General features: G+C 35.2%; 2 protein-coding genes across 3 annotated transcripts in view; one reads left to right on the top strand and one right to left on the bottom strand.

Moving 5' to 3' along the window:
* LOC121733929 (rab3 GTPase-activating protein catalytic subunit) overlaps nucleotides 1-26,151 on the top strand; it is a 40,933-nt gene that overhangs the window by 6,673 nt on the left and 8,109 nt on the right. The window lies entirely within an intron of this gene.
* The window catches only part of LOC121733908 (leucine-rich repeats and immunoglobulin-like domains protein 1), a 29,686-nt gene continuing 4,983 nt past the window's right edge, over nucleotides 1,449-26,151 (bottom strand). Inside the window, exons 2-5 of one of the 2 annotated variants that reach the window (XM_042124316.1) lie at nucleotides 4,824-4,991; nucleotides 3,163-4,719; nucleotides 2,470-2,806; nucleotides 1,449-2,054 (exon numbers count right to left, since the gene is read on the bottom strand). In XM_042124316.1, coding sequence (XP_041980250.1) covers nucleotides 1,795-2,054; nucleotides 2,470-2,806; nucleotides 3,163-4,719; nucleotides 4,824-4,991 — 2,322 coding nt within the window. In that variant the 3' untranslated portion in view covers nucleotides 1,449-1,794. Of the gene's footprint in view, nucleotides 2,055-2,271; nucleotides 2,807-3,162; nucleotides 4,720-4,823; nucleotides 4,992-26,151 lie in introns of both variants that reach the window. The other variant, XM_042124312.1, reaches the window with a different exon arrangement.

The raw sequence follows: 26,151 nt of genomic DNA, 5'->3' as shown, positions 1-26,151 counted from the left end.
TTATTCTGCGGTATCCGCTTTTCTGACATTTCACTAGATTTAGTTTAGTGAAATGACATATCACTAGATATTTTTAGTAAGAAGACGTAATAAACAAGAATATTCGGCATCTGCCGGGATGTCGTGATATCCCTAGGGATATCGTGAAATCCCTGATATCCTCTTTTCCCTGCGACATATACATCTCATATTCTATTATTATTTTAATTAAGTACATATTTCTGCTATGAAAATATGAAAGCGCACTTCAACGCGCATTAATGCCTGCATTCGCTTAACGACGTTCCTTCCGGCTTCCCCATTTTCATGGCAGAAATTAGTAAGTACTTAGGTACCTAAATAAACTGTACAAACTGTAGGCGGAAAAATTCGACTTCAACTCTACGCGGCCAGTGTCAGTTTAGCGGCTTTAGGACGCGTTTCCACTGACGCGGAACGGAGCTTAGCGGTGCCCGAATTGACAGTGCCGACTGCAGTCGAAACCGACTGCAAAATGCGGTTGCCGCACGATCTGCATTTTTCATACTAAATTTATATTCGCAAATCGCAATACACGGACCGCTCGCTCGAGCACTTCTTGAGCGTCGCGACCGCTCTAGAGCAGTCGGTCCCTAGTTCCCGACTGCAACTTGCGGTCCATCTGTGGCCAGTCTAAGGTGAATAAATAAAATATGCATTTGTATACAATAACATATTTTTACGTTTTAATAAATCTAATATTTACACCATACATTTTTACATTTTAATGTAATAGGCAATAGCACCATTTGGATTGCGCTTCATTAAATATTTCATTAAATAATTTCTAATATTATTTGATCTAATATTTACAAAATTGATAACTAAAATATTATTGCAAATGTTTCTGAACTCTGAAATTTAAAGATATTTAAGCAAAAATGAGGTAACTTTCGAATAGCTTCCTTATACTTAAGTAGGTGTTAAAAGTATAAGCAAAACTAAATTCTGAATTACAACAAATTCAAGTTAATATAAATATTAAGTACATAAATTGCATTTACTTATACTTATTTTAAAGCAGTTTGTAAAATAAAGTACCTATCTAAGATAACTTTAAGTTAAGTGCTCAATTGGTATAAAGTTACCTTATGCATGGAGAAAATTCGACTATGCCTTATGATACTTTTTGGCTAATGAAGTATGAATGTGAGCTGTTTCATTATATTCTTTCTTCTTTCAACTTACACTTAAAATATGTAAGAAAAAAGATTTGATACATTTTTCTTTATACATATTTCGCCTACAAATAATAATGCAACAAAGCGACGAATAGATTAAATATAAAATTATAAATGAATATAGCTATCTACTTACAAGTTAATTAGTAATTACTAAATCTTGTTACCAATTTCATTTAAAATATTTTTAAATTAAGTAAATATTAATATCCTTTTACAATGGGAAATTTCTTTCAGCGTCTACTGGTTTAGCATAAAACTAAAAATGTTATAATAATTTTCGAATTAACATATGAGTGCATAGCTGCTTAATACATTAAAATAATTGCACCATTTGTTGAGCTCACTATACTAACAGTCGATCATTCTTTAGTAGCAAGTGTTTTGCCTTACACCCAACACTAGGTATATGATAGGTGAGCAAAACTCCATATTATCTAATATGTAGTTCATCGTCCTCACACTGAAGTGGCTCCAATTTACTGTCCACTGAATGCTTCCGAGTCCTACGCCTGTTCCGGCGAGAGCGTGGGTGGCAACATTTGGTGCGATGCGTGCACCACATTATCTTTCCACACGCCGCGTCTCTCGCACGCTATAAGGGTACCAGGCCTCCCCGCGTGGTGGGGTTGCGGGCCATATAAATATCCATGTCGTGGTCGGTCCAGTTGTCCGATGTATCACAATATCCTAATCCTATTGATCCCACGCTGTAGCGGCTCGCCGGGCGCGATCGTGATCGCGGTCGCCGCCGGGATCCCGGTCCGCTGGTGGCGCCACCGGCGGCTCCGCTTAGAGATAAACGGGATGCCCTCTCCGATGCGGCTCCCAAAGATTGTCTTGAATGTCGAAGATCTGAAAATTAATTATATTTTTAACTAGAAGTTGGTAATTTAATTTAAAATGTAGAGTACTTATATCTCGAGTATTTGTGAACAAGGGAGGGAAATATCTGCTGTTTATATTTGCGGTGGTTAGATGTTGGTCTACGGATTAAGATAATCATCTCGTCTTTGTTCTGCGTTGCTTGTTCAATGTTACTGTTTATATATTTCATTTCACTCTGACTTACCAGTTCTAGAACCTAATAGACTTCCTGGGTAACCAGGGGCGCCGTAGCGTCCTGTATAGCTATGTTGAGACTGTCCATCGGCAAGGGATCGAGCCCTGCCCGGACGACCGGGTAAAGGTTCAGGAGCTGCCTGTTCAGTATAGGAACGTGCTCGAGGGATCGAACGTGCACTATAAGCCGACACTTGATCCCACTCACGCTGCTTTCCAAAAGCGCCGATCGTCGCTAACGACGATAGCGGCCCAGTAGGACTGGGTGTGCCGGTGAGTCCCCCGCAGCACGTATTGGGTAGTTTCTCGGGCAGCTGTGAATGTAGACGGTGTATAGTCCTCGATCGGCGACGGGAAGCGGCGGCGAACACCAGTACTGCCACGACTATGGTCCCACAAATCGCTGCACTTGCTGCTATTGTTATCTTGTCCATGTTAGTTGCAGCAGCCGAAACAGTACGAACTTCACGACACTGTGAATATGGTACCGTTTCCGGACTTACGTGAATTTCTTCCAAAGAAATCACGCAAACGACGATACATTCCTGCAATGAATTAATATATGTATTAGCTAAGTTGTTTAACACCAAATCATTACTGGTTGTATTTAAAAGTTAAATAATAGGTTGGGGAAAAAGTATTTTTGCATTATAGTATGTATGAATGTCCTGTCATAAAATCTCTTGGGTTATACCAATTGTATCTGGCTGATTTTGGTATCATTAAAAAGTTTTAATTTTTCAGAAGACAGTTCCAAATTCAAATTAGGTAAATGTGAGATTTTCATTTGTTTTTCTTATTGTTAAAATGAGTGATTCTGATGAAGAAATTCGATACATTATTCCCCGACCACATTTATGTATAATTAGGTTTTAATATTTAGTTACAAGGAAAAATATACCTGGGATGGAACGTTTTTAATCTTAAATTCTCTTTCACTTGCTTCCAATGGCGGTCCTTGTTTAAAACTTTTGTCACCAAATAATCGATATACCACTCGAAATCCAAGAATATTAGCAACATCAGAATCCCACTGAATTATGACTGAGTTATCTTGTCTATACGCATTCTTAACTATGACCTCGTTGGAATCATCTTCCTTTATTTTCTGATGAGGATAACTCATAACAATGGGAGGTCTTTGATTCGGAGAATGTCGCCAGGTTGGTGCTGCGGGCCGTACAGAAGGATTTCGATTTGCTTTGGTTGTAGTACTCGGAGCTTGTGTAGAGGAAGATTTAAATGCTGTAGAAGATTGACTGGTGTTCATTGTCGTAGTAGTGGTTGATGTCGTAGTACTTTTTGTTGTGGTGCTTTGTGTTGTTGACGTCGAAGGCGTTTGAGTCTGACTTAGTTCTGTGATTTTATTTTCTTGAGATGTTGTTTCTACTTCTTCGTTTGTTTCAGAATCACACACCAATTCATTTGGCTCGAAACTGTAAAAACCTCGTTCGCGGAAGTGTGGTGGATTACCGCAAAATTGTGGGTTTCTTTCACGAGAGGTAACTTGCAGTTCGCCGTTTCGAATCCATTCAATTATCCACCGTAAACGGCAGTCACAATTTAGGAATCTGCCGCCTAAACTCAGACCTCTTAGTGTGTGGTTTAAATGAGCTAAGGCCTTTTCTGGTACAGTCGGTATGGGATTTCCGTCGAGTGCCAGTAAAGTGATGGAAGGATTATTTACAAATGCATTAGTTGGTAGCCTATTCAACAAATTGAAACCAATGTCTAAAACTCTTAGTTCCGTCAATATAGATAGAGCTTCGGTCGGAAACTCTGGGAGTAGGTTGTTTAGGAGACTCAAAGAACTTAGGGTATTCTTTATACCCGCAAAAGCGTCTCTTCTTAAATTCACTAGTAAATTTCTTTCCAAATTTAGTGCTGTTAAGGACTCCAGTCCTTCGAATGTTTTTTCCTCATCTGGACCGGGTAATTCGCGGATGCTGTTTTGAGACAGATCTAGGAAAGCCAAATATCTAAGCCCTCTTATACATTCTGGAACTCTTTTCTGTCTTGTACCTTTAAGATTTAGATTTTTCAGAGAATTTTCCAAGCCCAAAAGGGCTCCACTTTCTAAAGTCACATTATTATCTGACAATTTTAATGTGGTCAGCTCCTGTAGAGTAGCAAATGAATAATTTCCAATCCAAGTTATACGATTTTTGGAAATGTCTAGCAGAGACAAACTTTTCAATACTCTGAATGCTTTTACCGGCACCTCCGTTAGTTCATTGTCTTGCAAATTCAAATTCTTTAAATATTGACCTTGACCTCTAAAAGCGTTGTCCTCGATCCGTGCCATCTGACATCCTGATATTTGTAAGTTATGTATTGCTAAGTTAGCAAACATTTCATTCGTCAAAGTGGGTATCGTCGAGTTATTTATGTAAAGTAATTCAATAGAAATTTGCTGAGCATTAGAATTCAGTGCTGAAAGTAACGTCGAGAAATCCACCTGTAATTAAATTTAACAAGGTCAGTTCGGGCTTACCATTGTATAATATTTTTATTAAGAACTTTTTTAATAAACTTGAATGTGAAGGAACACAATCAACGCACCTGATCGCATTGTATGGACAGTTGTCTCGCGAGATTGAAGGCACAAATGCAGGTCACTTGCAAGGCGGGCATGTCCTTCCATGGACATTGTCCTTGCGAGTGTTGTAGAATCACCGTTAATGACACGATCAGCAGCCACGACCGCAGACGAGATCGTGTGCGATGTTCCTGTAACAACATTACAAATCTTTTATATAATATTGTGGTGTCAAACATAATTATTATTACAAACTTTTAATAATTATTGTTAAAAATATATACATACTTTTAACAATTTTAAATTCCTAGTTATATTTATTGTTGAATACTTAGGTTGGGTTGCACCACAGGCGTGGTTAAAGTTAAAGTTATGGTTATAGTAAAATATGGCGTCCTTTAGCTTCAACTTTAACCTTAACTTTAACCGGAGAAATTCACAGATGTCTGTTGCATTTATTTTTTTATTGAAGCTATACGTAACGGGATTGAGGGTATAAAAAATTGAATTATCCGTAAAAATCGTCAGGAAAAATATAACACTGTAAAACATAGTAAATTTTCAGATATACGTATGAGCGGAGGTTAACCAAATATTTGACATTTTGCACTGTAGTTAAAGTTACAGTTATAGTTAAAGTTAGTTGGTGCAACCCAACCTTAACAGCAGTACATTTATTAAACAGTATTTTATAAGGAAGTCAAACGAAGAGACAATTTATAGGAATTACAGAATTTGTAAGCATCGTCATTACAGTTGCAGGAATAACCTTAAATAATAATAATTGACCGCAATCGTAATAATGAAAATTGAAAATAAATTAAGTTTTATTACATATTTGAGTTTAAATTCAGAAAATATTTAAGTAGTAGATGAACTTCAAAAATGAAAATGAAAACTTCCAATTCATTCATGAGATTGTCAAAATTCCAACGCTAGAAGGTGTAACATTAACCTCTATAAGTTGGTCGAGTCATACGATTTCGCCGGTAACGGTACACGTCTCTAACGAGTTATAAGATGCGCCAGATGCTGGCCGTTTCACTTTCGTATACTAGCATATACAAGGTGTATGAGCAGTATGACACAGTTGACCCAGGTGTGCACGCTTACCATGGCTATTATACAAATGATAATTAAATTACATTACGGTAATTAAATTACGGTAGAATAGACAGGCAGAACAAAGGAAATCTGCCAATTTGTCCCTAAAATCTATGTGTTTCTTATTTTCTTTCGCGTGACTACTATCGTGGTCGTGATAAGCCGGAAGCAGAAGGTATATGGAGATTGTAGAGATCCCAGCTACTTTAGCTTTGATAAGAGATTAAAGCAAACCAACGAAATATTGATCACTTATGTGATCAATATTTTTTACGCGATCAATATTTTTTGTTTGAAATCGTAGTGGAATTGATCAAAATCCTTTCTTAGCGGATGCCTACGTCATAACATCTACCTGCATGTAGACATTATCGTATCTTATCTTACTCTACTAGGCTCTGTACCGGCTCTGTACCATATTTATGCAAATTTTTTTTTATTATTATATACTTAAGTATGTAATTGATTGTACGGTCGGTTCTTCTTGGAAATTCATGTTGAACACTAATAAAACACAATTTTTAGTGCACTTTTTCCACTATATTAAGAAATTATTCAAACTTTTAACAAATTACACGTAATTGTTGTGTTTGTTAATTACTTGTAATTTGTTAAAAGTTTTGATAATATCTTAATATAGTGGAAAAAGTGCACGAAAAGTTTTGTTTTATTAGTGTTCATTATTATATTATAGACAGTATGTACTCAGAAAGAATGGCCTAATGATATTATTAGTATTAAAAATAAGATCTCAAGCTAGATATTCATATTATGTAAAACATTTCTGCCAGTATAATTAGAAATTCTTTATGAAATAGCTTATCAAGAATACGGTTCTGTTTACGAGAAAAATCAATTGTTCGTTGTTTTAAACAAGTGTTTTATCGAAGAGTTAAATTGAGTTTCACAATAACATAGCGTGTGAGCTGAGGCTGTTTTTAACCGACTTCCAAAAACGAGGAGGTTATACGTTCGGCTGTGATTTTTTTAATGTATGTTCAACGATTACTCCGCCGTTTGTGAACCGATTTTCAAAATTTTTATTTTGTTATATTAGGTTTCACTCCAATTTGGTCCTATTTTCACAAAAGTGGTGACCTGATGATGGAATCCATTAGTAATCGAGGGGACTCCTCAAAATTCAAATGGAAACATATGTTTTTTGTTTTTGGTTTCATATGAAGTATTTCAGGTATATGTTACCAAAAAGTAAGATTTTGCACCAGGATACACCATGGTTCGAAGGTGGTGAACAGTACTCCTTACTCCTTATAGATACATATTTGGGGGTTTCGGTGTTGTCTTAAGAACTGAAATCATATACTACTATGCTTATTTAATTAATCATCATCATCATCACCACTATTCCACCGTACATCCATGAGTAATCGAGGGAACTCCGCAAAATTTATATGGAAACATATAGTGATTTCGATAATATGAGAAGTATCCTAAGCATATGCTACCAAAAAGCAAGATTTTGCAATTAGATAATATACCATGGTTCCGAAGGTGCTAAGAGAACTCCGGATTCCTTATAAATACAAGTTTCCGGTTTTCGGAGTTGGCTTAAGAACTGAAAGCATATGCTACTATGCAAGTTACATTCATCATCATCATCATCACTTACCACCAGTCACCAGACCATGAATTATCTAATTATAATATAACCCTATTATTGGTACTTTTAATCGTCTTTAAGATCGAAAACCGAATTTGTCGAATGATTAAAAAAAATTATAATGTTAATTCAATGTAAATGATTCGACCTTGGTGTTTAGGTTACCAAGTTAGCAATTTGATCATGAGATCTTTGAGGTATGCTTCTTAAAATTTATACGGACGATTATAGTTATATAAAAATATATTATTTTTAACAAAAAATTAAAACCGACTTCCAGGGTAAAAACATTAATAATTTATAATGAACAAAAAAGTATAAAATAATTGAATAATTCATACTCTTTGAAGTGCCTTAGGCATAATTCTCCTAAACCTCAATTATTTCTGTACACAATATCTTCATTATTTTGAAGTCGGTACCAGTTTTAAATATAAAAAATATTTTGTCATAGAACTCAGTATTATTAGCTGGCACCGTCTTCAAAATAATAAAGATATTGTGTACAGAAATAGTTGAGGTTTAGGAGAATTATGCCTAAGGCACTTCAAAGAGTATGAATTATTAAATTATTTTATACTTTTTTGTTCATTATAAATTTTAATGTTTTTACCCTGGAAGTCGGTTTTAATTTAACGGGAAAATTACCTTTCAGTACTTCCTTGTAGCTCCAAAATTTATTCCATGTTTTTTGAGCTCTTCTGTCTATTTCTTGTTGGTTGTTTTCGGAGCTAAAAGAAATTTGTTTGCCAAGATATATATAACTGTTAACATTTTCTAAAGAGACGTCTTCAAGTTTTACCGGTTTCTGAATGCTGTTTGTCATTACTTTAGTTTTAGATAAGTTTATTTCTAGGCCGACCTCCAAGCTTGCTCTATGTAGAGCAGATATCATGTATTGTAATTCTTCATAACTGTCGCTAAAAAGAACTATGTCGTCAGCGAATCTTAAATGTGATAGTTTCTTTCCTTTTATATTAATTTCCATATGTTGCCAATTCAGATTACTTATGACCGACTCTAGCACGGCTATGAAAAGGCGGGGCGAGATGGGGTCACCTTGACGAACTCCTCTTTTGATTCTTATAGGTTGGCCCACTTCTTCCAAGTGAATGACTCTTCTCATAAAGGTGTTTTAGTATGTTGATGTATCTTTGATTTACATTTTGGTCGTGTAGAGTTCTCCAAATGGCAGAATAAGATATTGTATCAAATGCTTTTTGATAGTCAATAAAAGCCATGTAGAGCGGTCTTTGAAATTCTTGAAACTTCTCTATTATTTGTTCGAGTGTGTGAATATGGTCAGTAGTACTGAAGCCTCTTCTAAAACCTGCTTGTTCTATGGGTTGTTTGTTTTCAAGTGTTTGTCTAATTTTTGTCTCTATGATTGAAGAAAATAATTTATATAGCGTAGGCTTATTGGTCGATAGTTAGAGATGTCCTTTGGGTCGCCTTTTTTATATAATAATATTATATGAGATTCAGACCACTGGTAGGGAGTGTACGTAGTTTTTTATTTGTTCAATTACTATATTTCTAATATGGGTTCGACATCTTCAGTGTCATGTGATGGATATTCCTGAAGAGGTACAGACGTAGAGCAGTTATACCAGTCTCTATAAAAGCGTGTTGCTATGTCTAGTATTTCTTTTCTGCTACTATGCACTTTTTCCTGGCCTTTTAATTCCTCTATCCAGTTTTTATGGGTTTTCAGTTCTTTAAAAGCTCTTTTTAGGCTTCCTGTTTTGTTAAGATGTTTTTCTATTGTATGCGACCTATAGGCAGTGTAATCTTGTTTTATATATTTACTTGTCAGTTTATATAATGCTTTTAACTCATTTTTCATGCTTCGAGTTTTGGGTTTGGTGTTCTGTAACTCGTGTCTGCGGCGTATTAGTTGCCGGGTACGGTCTGTGATAATGGAGTTTTTCGCCTGCTTGATGTCGGTCTTTTGGGCTCTCTGCGAGCTGGTATCTAAAATATTTATCAGCTTATCATAATATTGCTGTGTTGTGTAGTCAGTTCGGTCTTGTAATAGGTTATTATTTTTTTCCTGTAGATAATTTCGGAATGTAGCGATTTGTTCTTCAGACTTTAATTGGTTTTTACTATTTCTATTATAGCTTGTTCGGCTTTTGTGAGGTTGCTTGATTTTTACTTTGGTTCTGATTGGCCGGTGGTCAGAAGGGTATTTAATGTTAAATACTTCAATATTCTCTATATTCTAAGGAAAGGTGGACAAGAAATAGTCTAATTCGTTTTTTGTTTTTCCGTCGGGTGATCTCCACGTCCATCTATTTTTGGGTTTTTTGTCAAAGAATGTATTAATAATTGAGAGCTTGTTTTCGAATGCAAACCCTATCATTCTTTCTCCAGCAGAATTTCTGGTGCCGTAGCCAAATTTCTTCATTATCATGTGTTCCTCCGGCTTAGGGAAACCAATTTTGGCATTAAAGTCGCCCATCACTATAATATTGTTGTAGTTTGTCATTGTTAGTGCTTTATCAAGTATTTTATAAAATTCTTCTATTTTGTTTTCGTTTGCACTCTCTGTTGGGGCTTATACTTGAATAATGGCGAGTTTAAAATTATTTATGTTCAATGTCAACATAGCAACCCGTTCTGACAAACCAATTATTGACTCTATATATTTTTTCAAATGTTTTTTTATTATGAATCCGACTCCGACAAATATAAAATCTTCGTATTCACATATATATTTTCCCATTCGTCTGACTTCTGACAGGCCCATTATATAAAATTTTATGTTTTTCGTCGAATCTACTAGTTCTAATAGTCGTGCATGTGAGGACAGGCTCCTCACGTTATATGTGATAATATGCAATGTTTTTTCTGGAGGGTTTTGGTCGTAGATCTCCGCAGTGACCAGCTGTATTGGAGATGCTAGAAAGGGGGCTCTTTCTGGTTGCTAAGATGTTTTTTTCGAGTTGACTTTGTTTGATGTATTTATCTGCATATACATTTCATTCTGTGGGATGCCATTTGGTCCTTTTTGAGCTGTTTCAGCTGAGTTTGACTTCGGCTGTCGGGTAAGAATACTTTCTAAATTTGTAGTTTTGTTTTTCTTAGAATTTTGTTTCTTGAGATGATCTGAAGAGGCTGGTTCTGGAGACTGTGACATATTTCTCTTATTGCGGGATGGGTTATTTTTTCTGTTAGAGAACAGAAAAAATAACCCAGGGTTCATGTATTGCACTGTTTTTGTCCTTTGATTGTTTGTCTATGCTAAACTAATGGTCATTTATAGGGTCGTATTTATTTCGTTTTTACACTCGTATCACTTATTATAACACAGTTTTTATTATTGGCCGGATGTATTTTCACTGGGTCCGTAATATTTTCTACTTATTTCACTTTGTCCATCACTAAAACTATTTTAAAAGTAATTTTAACTACGAATACGATGTTGTCGGTTGCGCGGTGGCGCCCTCTCCGATTTTCTATTCGGTAAAGTCCAAAGTCTAGTCAAAGTCAAAGTAAAAGTCAATGCAGTCAAGGACTCAAATCGGTCGATTCAGTAAAATGGTAGACGCTTTACTAAAACTTTCGATGGAGTTTAGGAGGGAACACAAAAGGCACGTATCTGGAAGTTGTATTACTGGCCTACACTTGTGCATGATAATAAATATCTAATGGTTAATATTCTACCAATAAAACACATTAAAAACCCAGAACGATTGTTATGGAATCATTTCCTTAGATTTAAGGAAATTAATATAAAACACATTAACGTCACTCTTTCACAATCTAAGCTAAACGCTTCCTTCGTTTATGTCCTAAAAAATTTTGACTCAAGCATAACCTTATGGCTACCACACACGCTACGGTCTACCGGAGAGGTCACCTGCAGGTATGCCTGCGTAGGTGTCACTCGAAAAAATTTATTCTCGATTTTCCTCCGGTCGAATGCGCAGGTTCAAGCAACTGCACAGGTCTATTCCCACACACAGGCATACCTGCACAGGTAGACCGTTGCGTGTATGGCTAACATAAGACTGTTTTTTTAATGGTTTTTTTCTAGTTGATTTGATCTGTTACATTTTATCAGTGCAGTAATATTTTTGTTACTTAAATTTTAATATTTTATTCCTTTGTTAATGTCCTTAAATATTGAATTCAATAATCCCTATACCTACAACTAAATAATATGATTTATTCAAACAAGAATCTGTTTTATGCAATTTACCGTATGCATGGTCAGTAGTCTCTAGTAATGTAAGAATATATCAATTTTTTGCACTTTAACTGACTCACCCAGATAATCTGCAGAATAAGTACATACAAACATACATAGCCTGTGAGACACATAACTCTTACTTTTTGCTTTGCTGTAGTCAGGTAAAAATTATTCATCTATTGTGAACAACTATGATAGTTACCTGTGAAAGGTAATCCCTGAAGATTTATTTGATTTATTTGTATATTTTTTACAAAATCTTATAACACGAGATAGCATTTTGCCCTTTGATTACATTTAGTATCTGAAAATAAAACTAAGTTTGTTTTAAAAATTTCTTTGCTAACCGTACACACTCGCATACGACCGTCGCGTACAGCGTGCCAGTGAACACTGACTGCAATGGTGTGAATTAGCTCTATTGGAACGGCGGAACATTTGGTGCGTATGGCATGTCTACATCAGTTTAAATAGAAGTCTTTGTACTTTTGTGTTGATACTCGTACGTTCAGATATAATATCTAGGTACTCAATAAATTAACATAAATGTTTAAGAGCCTGCTGTCAGAAATATCAAAGCGCGCTAGCCCCGCCTGCACACCCCGCTATCCTCCAATCGTGATAGAATGATTATGGAATCATTAATTGAATGGTGCCACCGAGCATTGTGCTTTGCGCTGCAGCTTATAGTGAAAAATATCGCGTAACCACGCTTCCCGCATTATAGCACGAAAGTAAAGGTCGTAAGTCCCAAAAATGTTTTTGATGATTACTTAAAAATTTAATACAGCTAGAGATCGCCCAATGGTCAAAATTCGACCTTAGTTTCAATGACATTAGGACTACTACCTATATTTTGTAAAAAATATTGACTTTATCATTTTTGTTTCAACTCTTATCTCTGGGACTAATAGTAAATCTAATGGGTCTAATAGTATCTTAGATTCAATAAAAAAACTATAATCCATTTTCAATTTGTCAACTTGCTGTCAGACTTCAAACATAAATAAAGAGTATAATTCGTATGTATAGGCTTGTCACTCAAAAATCTGTCATTTCTCATGTGTGTGTGTTGAAGTGTGTGTAATGTTTTATTTGTTAAAAATATATATGATAAAAGCATAATTTCTAAATAATATTAGTTCGATGCACTCCTTCACCATATAAACTATAACTGTGCAAAATTTCATGCACCTACGTTTCCCCATTTTTCGTAAAAAGGGTAACAAAGTTTTTCGTTCGCGTATTAATATTATGATGATACTAATATTTCTTTTAGCCATTATTTTATAAAGTGTGTGATTGTAGTAGTGCAAGTTATTTAATGATAGTAACTCAATAAGTGTAACAGATATTTGTTGAAAAGCCCAGAAATATTCATAATTTCGAAAAAAATAACTATCGAGTCAAAATAAGTGAGTCGTGTTTTCCGTTAGGCAAATATCGGATAAATATTATACAATGATTAAATAAATCTCAATTTCATTTAAATAAATCGTCTTCCGGAATCGTATAGTCCCCAGTACACGGAACTAACTTTTTTCTGATACATACAAATTTACTACTTTGTGAGTGCCTTGTTTACGATGAGTCCGACAAACTTTTCTATGCGAAAAATTTCGGCGCTGCTGCGTTTTCGAATGCTTGACTCCTGAAATTGTCGATATGACGATATCCTATTGTCGATATATATTGTCCTATTGTAGATATATATTGTCGATATCCTCGTAAATACAACCTTTATTTTTTGTAATTTGTTTAATAAAGTTAATTTAAAAACTGTGGTCAACTTGTCCGACAAGAATCACGCTGCGTCTGGAGTGTCCGACACTCCAAAGATGTCGCTATGACGTCACTATGACTCTTCGTACATACAACTTTAATTTTTTCAAATTTGTTTAATAAAGTTAATTAAAAACGATGGTCAACTTGTCCGACAAGAATCACGCTGCGTATGGAGAGTCCGACAGCCCAAAGATGTTGATATTACGTCACTATGGCTCTTCGTATATACAACTTTAATTTTATTCAAATTTGTTTAATAAAGTTAATGTAAAAACTGTGGTCAACTTGTCCGACAAGAATCACGCTGCATATTGGAGTTTCGACCAGCCCAAAAATGTTGATGTGACGTCATTATGTCTCCCCGTACATGCAACTATAAATTTAGTAGTTTTAGATTTAAAATAAAGTAGGGTAAATGACTAGTGATTAGACAGTGCCAGTCAATGAAAAAAACACAATATTTATTAAGGTTGCTTTACTTAAAAACTGCCTTTTTTAAAGTAATAGAACGCCTGATTTTAAAGAAAAACAGGCAGTTTTTTAAACAACCTTAGTAAATATTATAGAGGAGAAGGGGAAGAGAAAGCCCTTCAATATTTAAATAATCGGCCAAGTGCGAGTCGGACTCGCGCACGAAGGGTTCCGTTATACGTACCGTTATAGAGCAAAATTAGGCCATAAATTGTGTTTTTTGTATGGGAGCCCCCATTAATTTTTTATTTTATATAAATTTTATTATTAAAGTAAACATATAATTAAGGATTTTGTTACGAATAATAAAAACTAAGGAAACGTAATTCCCATACTTCAACCGTTTTAAATTTGGCTCCTTTTCGAACACTAAAATATGACAATTCAGATTTTCGCCAAGGTCGTATCCCAGGTAACGTATCATAATATTGCGCGCCGGACGACAGCCTGCGCGGTTATTGTCATTGTCATAGTTATGAAACAATAATTGTCAAAAGCGGATAGTATTATGCAGTATACACCAAGCACATCTACTATCACGAAGAAACGAGCGTATAATTATTAAATCAAACATTTTTCTCTGATCCTTAAGACATCGATAATAATAATATATTATGTACATGTAAAAATTTTGAACAAACCTTGTACGATTCGGGCGAATCTAAAACTGTCCGAGCACCTAGAGAAGAGTTAGTAAGTTTTCAGATTACGAAAATCTATGTGCTAAATTATTACAGAATTGAAATTAAAATTAAAACTTACGTAAATTTGGTACCTATAACTCACAATTAATATAATATTTTAATAACAGTTAGCAGTTTTTTATTTTTGTTCATTTACAATATTAAAGGAAATACTTATTTGTTTTTGTCGATTGAACGTAATTAATTATTACATTATGTTTTTTTGTTTTGTTGTAAAAAAATCCGTAGCAAGAATTATGAGAATACCCATATCATCTTATAACGCATTTATAGTTTGTGCGTTTTAAGATGATATGGGTGACACTTTTCATATTCCTTGCTACGGGTTTTTTTTACAAAAAAACAAAATGTAATAAATTATAATCCAACTACAAAAACAAATGTTTCCTATAATTGTAAATAAATAAAAATGAAAAGTTGCTAAATGCTAACTGTGAAAATTATTGTTACGAAAATATTTGAAGAATGTCAGATGCATAAAATGGAACTTATGCCAATAGAGATTGACACTGTTGAATCGAAATCAAATCGATAAAAAGGGCGGCCATTATAAATCTCCGGCGCCACTCTGAAACGTCAGTACGAAATCGATAATTTCGATTGCAATTCCTTTACGAAGTGATTCGATATTTTTAAATTATCGATTAATTTTCTTAGGTAACTTCCCTACTATTGTCAATTATAATGTGTCACCCATATCATCTTATAACGCACAAACTATAGTATAATGTCAGCCAGACCCAAAAAATTCGTTTATGATTAAATTGTTACATCTTGCATAACATTGTCCATGGCGACTTTGTAATTTTTTTGTAATTATATTATTTTTTGATTATTGCACTTTTAGAATAACATGTAAATTCAATAAGACAAACACAAAGAGACCAGCTTAATTTTACGCAAATACCCTAGCATCCAACTTAAATGAACCATATTTTTTGGGTCGAAAATACAAGAAATTGAAGCGTAATTTTAAACAATTCACTTACAGATGAAAGGTTATTCCTGTATTAAAAGTCGTATCTGTATGACTTCTACACCATTTCACAGGGCATTTCTAGGCATTTAACAACAAAAACATTGTAAAAAGCTACGTAAAAAGTACTAAGTAAACAAACCTATGTAAACAAATTGTAAAATGAGTTTGACAAAATTGTCGTGTCAACCTGGTTGAATGTCACTCGAGTATACATACACAAAAAATGTGTACCGAACACATGCATAAATATGCATGTATTCGGGTCACATTTTGTAGCCTTTTGGTGCACTTTTTTTGATGTAATTACTCTTCCTTAGTTTTTTATTATTCGTAGGGATTTTGTGAAAAATTCAAGTACCTACCTGTTGTCATTATTAATATAGAGCAAAAAAGGCCAAAAAATCACATTTGTGATATGGGAAATGAAATATTAATTTTTATTTGTTTTTTTTTTAATTAGGGGGAAAACAAGCAAACGGGTCACCTGATGGAAAGCAACTTCCATCGCCCATGGACACTCGCAGCATCAGAAGAGCTGCAGGTACGTTGCCGGCCTTTTAAGAGGGAATAGGGTAATAGGGGAGGGTAGGGATGGGAAGGGAAGGGAATAGGGGAGAGTAGGGAAGGGAATAGGGTAGGGGATTGGGCCCCCGGTAAACTCACTCACTCGGCGAAACACAGCGCAAGCGCTGTTTCACGCCGGTTTTCTGTGAGCCCGTGACATTTCTTTGCCCATTCGTGCCGAAGCATGGCTCTTCCACGTCACAACCATACAAAATTAAAAAAAAAAAACTAGCGGTACTACGGAACCCTACCTATATTGCGCGTGGCCCGACACGCACTTGGCCGGTTTTTTTATTTGTATTTTCTCTATTTTCATCAAAAAAATCAATGCACACTATGAGGGCACTTTTGAGATTGACAGCTCCCGGACCATAAGTACATTTTATATTCTTTTTAATAATTTAAAATTAATTATATAGTGTTAGGTTAATTTTAAAGTTCTATGTGTAATCAAGCTGTGATTCTATTGTTAGAAGTCTGTTAGTGTATATAATATATTTTTTTAATTTTGAAAGAAATGACATTTCTTAATACAAAATATTTTTTATTTCTTTCTGTTACCACTTTTCTATACGCCAGTATAAATAAGTGATTAGACTAAAAATATTTAATAAAATTCATGGTACGAATCCACCCATACCAAAAAAGAATTCGTCGTTTCATACCACTCCAAGCACCGCGGTACGAAACAGGCAATTCAAAAACAGTACTTCGCTGTTTCATACTGCGGTATGAAAAATAAGTGGTATGAAACGGGAAGGACCCTCCATACGCAGCGTGATTCTTGTCGGACAAGTTGACCATCGTTTTTAAATTAACTTTATTAAACAAATTTGAAAAAAATAAAGTTGTATGTACGAAGAGTCATAGTGACGTCATAGCGACAATTCCAGAAGTCAAGCATTCGAAAACACAGCAGCGTCGAAATTTTTCGCATAGAAAAGTTTGTCGGACTCATCGTAAACAAGGCACTCACAAAGTGGTAAATTTGTATGTATCAGAAAAAAGTTAGTTCCGTGTACTGGGGACTATAATAGTTATTAGAAAACACAGCAAAATTTGGAAGCACGCTCTTAAGGCAAATCTTAAAAACATTTGAATCCATGAATGAAACATTCCAATGTAACGCTTTCCGACCTCACTAACAGTTTAGAAACCAAGACGCAATTTATGTCGCCTAGAAAGAAACGATTAGTGTCGCCAGCGAACAGTTAGGTCCTATATTGATACCGCGCCGTTACACAGTCTTACACACAACAACGTAACCCCGGTGTTATTGTTCTAAAACCGAAAATTGAAGGTCAACTTCGTATTGGTAGAGAAGAGTTTTGAACTTTTTAGGGTTCCGTAGCCAAATGGCAAAAAACGGAACCCTTATAGATTCGTCATGTCTGTCTGTCTGTCCGTCCGTATGTCACAGCCACTTTTCTCCGAAACTATAAGAGCTATAATATTGAAACTTGGTAAGTAGATGTAGTCTGTAAACCGCATTAAGATTTTGATACAAAAATGGCAAAATTATTAAAAATTTTAGGGGTAGGCCTATGCCTACCCCTAAAATTTTTAATAATTTGTTGTTTCAGTTGTGCCTATGCACAACTGAAACAAAAAAAATTTTTTTTCGTCTAACTTATGCGTGTGGGGTATCTATGGATAGGTCTCCAAAAATCATATTGAGGTTTCTAATAACATTTTTTTCTAACCTGAATAGTTTGCGAGAGAGACTCTTCCAAAGTGGTAAAATGTGCGCCCCTCTAACTTCTAAAGTAGGGCATAATAAAATACATGATGTACATTACTATAAAAACTACCAACGAAAATTGGTTTGAACGAGATCTAGCAAGTAGTTTTTTTATACGTCATAAATGGTAAACCTTAATTTAACTTTCATTAAATCAACTGAAATATAAAATAAATCAAAAACCTTTTAATTTCATAGAAATAAACCTTATTGATGTTGCGGTACCCTTCATGGGCGAGTCCAACTCGCACTTGGCCGTTTTTTTTAAGTTATGTATTAATCGAGTTCTACAGACCCCAAAAGAAAAGGCTCTACTTATAATTTGTTGGAAGATGTTTAAGTTTTTTAAACAATTGAAATAGTTCCTTTATAGTGTACTACTAGATGACGCTCGCTGCTCGGTTGCACAATTTTTTTATCGCATGTTATATAAGGAAATCCCAGAAAATATCGGTATATTTTCCGGGATTTCCTTGAACTAAATTTCATTTAAATCTGTTCAATGGTTTAAGCGTGAAGAGGTTATAGACAGTCAGACACTTTCGCATTTATAATATAAAGTATGGATATGGATTATAATAAGAGGTAACACAAATAATATATTATACAGTGTGTAACAAAAATAAGTGATAATACTTTAGGGTGTGTATGTGTTCCTTATAGAGAGTTCACTGTGAAAATAGCAGCGCTAAAAGACGAAATTTTTTTTTCACTTTTGTATGAGGAAACTCGTGACGTTCGGGCGCTTGCCCATACAAAAGTGAAAAAATTTTTTGGTCTTTCAGCGCTGCTACTTTCACAGTGAACTCTCTATAAGGAACACATACACACCCTAAAGTATTATCACTTATTTTTGTTACACCCTGTATATAGACACCAATTACATAGTTTATTAATAAAATTGCTTCAATGAATATAAATTTATAAAGCTATAATCAATAATCATAATAGGTATTATTTATTTAATTATGATATTAGGAAGTCGATCGTCGAATCGAAAACGCCTAGAAGAGCTACTGGTTCATGAAGACGCTGATGAAGGGAAATTTACCGATCTCCCTGAGGCGCAGACTCGTCGACATGTGCATTCTGCCTGTCCTAACCTACGGTGCACAAACTTGGTCATTGACCGATTCACAAAAGTCCCAACTCGGGGTTTGTCAAAGAGCAATGGAGCGCAGTATGTTAGGAGTAACACTTCTGGACAAAATAAGGAACACCACACTGCGCTCCAAAACAGGTATCAAGGCTGCCAAGCTGAAGTGGGATTGGGCGGGTCACGTTGGCCGTATGCATTCCGACCGCTGGGCCAATATCTCAACAGAGTGGGCACCTGAAGACGGACGCAGCCGCCGAAGCCGGCCTAGAAAAATGATGGCGTGATGAGCTGGAGGCATACCAGCCACGCTGACCAGCGGTGGCGCACGAGAGAGACAGATGCAAGTCTTTGGGGGAGGCCTTTGCCCAGCAGTGGGACAGTTTAGGCTTATAATGATATTATAACTTTAGAGATATGTTCGCAAGTAAAACTGACTGTTTTTAACTGAACTTGTGGTTGATACAGATACCATTTCTTTGATGTAAAACTAACTGTAAAACATTTTATAAGTTTCATTTTGTTTTGTAAGCGTAACGGTCATTTTACAACTTTTACATGCATCATATCACAACTTTCATATCGTACAAAATGGTGTGAAAGCCTTGCCAAAATAAGATTGTTTTGTAATCATTTTGTTTCATGAATAAAATCTTGAAACATAAGATATCATTTGTATATTTTTGGTAATATTTTTATGACAGTAACTTATAGAAAAGCAAACGAAATTCACCATGCTGTGTTAGGAGTTAAAGAAAAATAATCTACTCGTGATTCTTTGGGCCACTGGACACATATTAGTAAAATATGTTTTACACTCCGATATTTCGTTAAACGTACACCAAGACCCGTGGGTTTCTGTCGTGGTATTTTATCGTGAAGTTTTAATATCGTCGACGTAAACACTCCAGTGAAACTGCATTAGATAACATCTTGTGTCTCTAGAGCCTGGGCACAGATAATAATAATAATATGCTCTGGTCTCTACACTATAGATGGTGGTTGAACCACCAGATTACTAAATAGTTGTAACTTTAAAGGTGGGTTGCACCAACTTACTTAATAACTATAAGTTATAACTTTAACCATAACACAATGTCAAATGAACTGTCAAATCCCTAGTAAAAGTCCATAATGTACGCCATATTTGACGATAGCCTTAACCTTAACTATAACTACGCCTCTGGTGCAAGTTGCAACCCACCCTAACTCTAGATAGAGTTGTAAGACGTCGTCGATATAAACGGTGTACCTACTAAAAGTTAGATTTTGTTGTAAAAACAATTAACAAATTAAGCCGCCGATAACATCTAGAAATGCAACGGTTTTAAATTTTTATTTAAATACGCTCATCGCCTCAGCGCGGGCAGCAGTGAGCCGTTCTTATAACAGTAACCGCACCATTTACGTGGGTCCCGTTAAACTCCAACAGCGGCCCTTTTCGTCAGCTATTGAAATATCAGTTAGTAGACAAACGTGCTCACGACGCGCCCACTTATCCATACTAATATCATAAATGCGAAAGTGTGCCTATCCGTCCGTCCGTCTGTCTGTCTCTCTGTCTGGTACCTCTTCACGCCCAAACCGCTGAACCGATTTTGCTGGGCATGGAGCAGGCACTTTGAGTCCCGGGAAAGGACATACTTAGTATACTTTTTGTTCCGGAAAAATGTACGGTTTCTGCGCGATAAACGAGTTTTGGCGCAACGGAGTTGCTGGCATCATCTAGTAACTAGTTTATTATTATAAACTTGATCATATTGATCTATTGACTTATATATTATGATCTATAGACTTAGATGATTGATAGACTTGAATCTTGATCGTATTTTGTGAGTTGTGACTACTTGATCGCAATCAAAGTAAGGACTGGACTAATGAGGATTGAGGTAGCGAAATCATAGATTAAATCTATTTACTCATTCTGCTTCGAAAGTTAAATGTTCAAACAATGTGTTGCAACTGAAATTTCGTGTCTTATAATATCAACAGTCAATACTGCAGTTTTCCCGACGTTTCGGATGCTTTCCCTTTTCCTGCTGCGTGGATAACACCAATAACAGTTATTATATTTAGTAATTGGTATGTTCTAATAAATAAATCTTTTTTGCACATGTAACAGTATTGTTATATCAGTATTATTATTATGTTATTTATGTATTATTTAGGTATAATTAGTAAACCGAGTACGAAGTACCGTTCGTAATTATAGGAAATAAGTATAATATATACCTAATTTCCTTTTTAAAGTGTGTATAAAAGTATATTGCGTAATTTTAACAAAAACATTTATTTTATTGCGTCAAAAATGTTAATAAAATAATTTTATTTCAATAAAACTCCACTAACAGTAAAATGGATAGTGCTTTTATTTATGGAAGTGAAAAAGTTACAATTTCTGAATGGCAGCGTTGCATGCAGACTGAACGCTTCCGTATAAAATTAATTAATAGGGTTGTTATTTTTATTGCACATAATATAATATATTTCGTTACATGGGTATTAAAGCATCGAAGTGAATGATCACAATATTTATATCATAGTTCATAGACTCAATAAAAATAGTTCAAAAGAATTTAAAAAATATGTTACGTATGTAGCTTTAAATAAATGAGTATCTTCAAACCTACTTCAAACTATCAAAGGTAATCTGGTAAGTATATGAAAATTGTCATGTCACTGACATGCCAATATTTGCCATGCATAAATAGATTTTGACAGACGTTATATAAGGTTTTGATAAAGGTACATGCGATGCAACTAAAGCGGCCACCACGTGAGGCCATGATGGATAAATAGGAGGTTAGGAACCTATTTGTCCATCTGATTCAGTATTCGTCTATCATTGCCCATAATAGATGTAGATGGCGCATATAGTATGCTATACAGGGTTTAACAAAACAAATCTTATATATATAAAAATGGATTTTCAAATGTGTTAGTCGCGCTAAAACTCGAAAACGACTGAACGCATTGGGCTGATTTTAGGCTTAAAATATTCGTAGAAGTCCAGGGAAGGTTTTAAAATGACATGAAGTTCACCGGGACAGCTAGTTGATAATATAAATACTTAAGAGTGTGTACATGACATGTACACACTCTTAACCCGGCGTGAATGAGGTGAACCTGCAGCTACTGAGCCAACCAAGCTCCAGGAATCGCAAAGTTGAAAAATATTAAGTGTTTTCAGTTTTGTGTACCGCCGGGTATGACATACCCTACCCACGGACATAAAAAAAATATTTTTACGTCCGTGACCCTACCTCACTCAGTTAATTCACATTGTGTTCCTTAAGGGGATTAATCTCAATCTAAAACGATAACTTTGCACACAACCAAAGACCAAGCGTATACGCATCGCAATAAGATTCATTTTAGCTTAGCATAAAACTGTAGTCACTCGAGCGGATCTTCTCTATTTTTCATGTTTTTTTTTTAAATATCTTTGGAAATAAACATTAAGAAACAAAATTGTTCGGTTAAAGAGTTTTTAATATAGATTTACTAACAATTTATTCAAATAAAATGTATAATTATCCTAGTTAATACTTACATTTCGATGAAATAGATTTTTATCGGAGGTGAGTTTGTAAATTAATTACAGCCAAAGTATTACGTTTTATAAAATGTTCATGGTTTAAGGTATTTTAAATATTGTGCTTTATATCTCATATTTTTTAAAACTTCGTTATTATATTGGAACTAGGTAAACCGGAAGTCGCGGAATAACAAAACGGGGTTTATCCTCGCCTTAAGTAGAGTTTACTGTGAAGCAGTAGCAGCGCTGAAAGAGCTACTTTTGACTATTTTATGTTTCTATGAAAAATGTCCCAACGTCATGATTTTTTATATACAAAAATACTATTTCAGCGTTGCTACTTTCACAGTGACTCTATAAGGAACACGTACACGCTCTGAAATATTATTACGTTGTCTTTTTACAACCTGAATGTACAGCAGCTACGCAATTTTGGTTATCCGTCATAAGTCATAGCCCTTCGTGGCTTTATGCTTGCCTGACGGGTGTCCTCGCAGGCCCGACAGCGTGCCCACTGCCCAGTGACGGGAAAGGAAGCGGTGCCGTTTGCCGGATTCTCATCATCGGCGTCGGTAATAAGTAATAACGTAACTTCCTTCATTACATGCCAATTAAACGAATACTATACTCGCGAAAAGTCGTAGCACATACTATAATGTCAGGGCTTTAAATATGTACTAATATAACTACACTAACATAGTTATTACTATACTTAGTTATATTAGTACTCAGTATATATACTGGATAATGTACTTAAAGCAGCTGTTGCTTTCAAAAATCCTTATGCCCGCGTTTCACCAACCGGGCCCTAACGTCTCCTTTATGCCCGTTGCAGACGATGCACAGTAGCTTGCGCGAGTACTTGCGCAGGTACTTGCGCCAGCGTTCAAACGTAAAAAGATCACGCGAAGTAGCTTTGTATAGTGCCAGTGCATAGTAGGCAACCATGGACAAGCGTATGGTTTTGAATAAACTTTTTAAGTGCCTAATTCAAGAGCTAAATGGAGTGATAGCAGAGGAACTGATGCAGGAAATACAGAATTTAGAAAAAGGAAAACGATTGTGGGTGAGAAAATGGATTACAAGAAGGAAATTACTTGGGGGGTCAAATTTATTAATGCGAGAACTAGCTTTGGAGGATGCAAAAGAATACCAGAAAATTATGCGTTTAACAATAGAAATAAAGACATAAGAAACTGTATAGTTTTGTCTGAGTTCCATTTATTCATTTTTAATTCACAAACTTAAAACATTAAGACTCAATAAAACAACCAACTCCCCAACAATCTAGTGGTAGGTTTCTACATCTTTACCAAAACAACAAACAGACTGAACTGGCGCTAGTACTGGCGCTAGTACTGGTCAACGCATGTTCAAACGATGACCAGTGAAGTAGCGCGGGGGTGAAGTAGACGGAGCGGGGGCAAATGAGTCGCACTTGCGCGAGGACCAAAGCGAGTGCTACTAAGCAACTTGCACTCTCACTTTCACTAAGCAAAATGCGTTCACACGATGAAAATATATGCTTAGTATTAGTACTTGCGCAAGCTACTGCGCATCGTCTGCAACGGGCGTCATTTAGAATCTTGTGTCACGTTTTCACCGATGCCAATCTGTCAACTTAGTCCATGGACTAAGTTGACTGATTGGCATCGGTGAAAACGTGGACCCATGGGTCCTAAAGATTGACGTAACATAACAGAGGTACTATAAATATTGGTGAAAATATAATATGAAATAGGTACCGTACCTCTAATGGCCGTTATGAGACACTAAACGTTAGGGTGCGGTTGGAGAAATTACCATTCTTCTTGTGTTAAATAAAGTATTAGGTACGTGTAATTAATTTAAAATATTACGTGTAAATATTGTCCTTCGTATTTGATGTATCTTATGGTATAAGGTTTATAATTTACAGAACATTGTAAATGGTCTTATTGATTAATTCAAACAATTTAGATAGTATTAAATAAACGATTACATTGTGCGATTTTTGTGCAGGGATAAACGTTTCAATTTATTTTACCAACAATTAACTTTTGATTTAATCTTCTCAACTCGTATATAATTTCAGTTTTTTTATGAATCGCGAGAAGCATGTTAATTTACCGATAATTGCAATTGTTAAAAAGGAAACTTATTTAATCAGCTGTAACTATTGACGTGCAAATTACAATTTCAACAATTACTGATCAGATTAGGATCAATGATAGGCGTGGCTGTTACGTTATATCATAACACAAAACATTTGTTTCCCGGGCTTTTATATTATGATTAATAATATAAAAACACAAGATTCTATAATCTATGAAAATGAACCTATGTCAAAGCAGCGACGTGTAAGGTAGTCCGGTTATAATAACTGTGAAATATTTTTTTACTATTCAAAACATGGCCTCCGGCCTCCGGGTAACATCCAGGTATGAGGTATCTTACTTCGTTTACATTTAGATTGGACTTAAAAACACACAGTCATACAGTACGAATAGATAGTATCGTAATTATATACACTATATATATATATATATATATATATATATATATATATATATATATATATATATATATACATATATATATATATATATATATATATATATATATATATATATATATATATATATATATATATATATATATATATATACAGGCACGGCTCGGTTACGAACTCAAGATCGGTTTTTCCACCAAAAAAAATACCGCCCCAAACAGTCCCCGAACCCCGGCCAAATGGAACCATTTCGTCAATGCATACCCCCGCAAATCATTGTCATTGTCTAAGGCACTCTTAAGGTATACTTTAAATCAGTCTTAGGAAACTAAGCTGCGCTTGACGGTGTACTGGGGCTAATTTTGGGCTGTTAGCGATATTTTGTGAAGTCAAACAGCTGTCGGCAATTCTTCATCGTACAGTCCACTCACTTACTGTAACTCATCGAACTCCCCCGTCGTTGCAACTTCAATTCACGTCAAAACAACAACGTCATTTCACGTTTGTTAAAGTAGGATTGTTTGAGTGTCAAAACGGTTTCGTGGTACAGCCCAGCCCAGCCTGAACTCCAATACGATGTCGATTCCGCAAGGACGTTGACACCTCAAAACGGTCATCACGTTTAGATGTAGCCTTATGTCTGCCTGAACTTGATCGCTTGGTAAAGCTTAGAGGCTCTATAAAACTTTGGTATACTCTTCTAACCGAAGATCGGCTTAAATTAAGACTTCTAGCCACAACTCCTTTGCTAAATCCAGCCCAGCAGCTAAATCGGTTTAGTCACAAATAAATAACATCCAAAATGAAGTTAAAAGAACAATTAATTAATAAAAATCAAGACAAAACAGGAACAATAACATTTGACCAATTTTATCTACAGAACAAAACCGATCAATTAACAATTAAAAACTGAGTGATGGGGGTGCTAAGTGATTTGTGTCGTTTGTAGTCAAGCACGTCGGTGTAAAAATATGTAGAGTATATACCTCTATGTACACATACCTTATCATATTTACTTACATTATTAATAAAAAAAATGAATTGAAAGCAAACGCAGAA

The sequence above is a fragment of the Aricia agestis genome, chromosome 1 (assembly GCF_905147365.1).
Source record: "Aricia agestis chromosome 1, ilAriAges1.1, whole genome shotgun sequence".
Lineage (NCBI taxonomy): Eukaryota > Metazoa > Arthropoda > Insecta > Lepidoptera > Lycaenidae > Aricia > Aricia agestis.
Note: the sequence above shows the minus strand (reverse complement) of the source record. Positions and strands in the feature narration are given on the sequence as shown.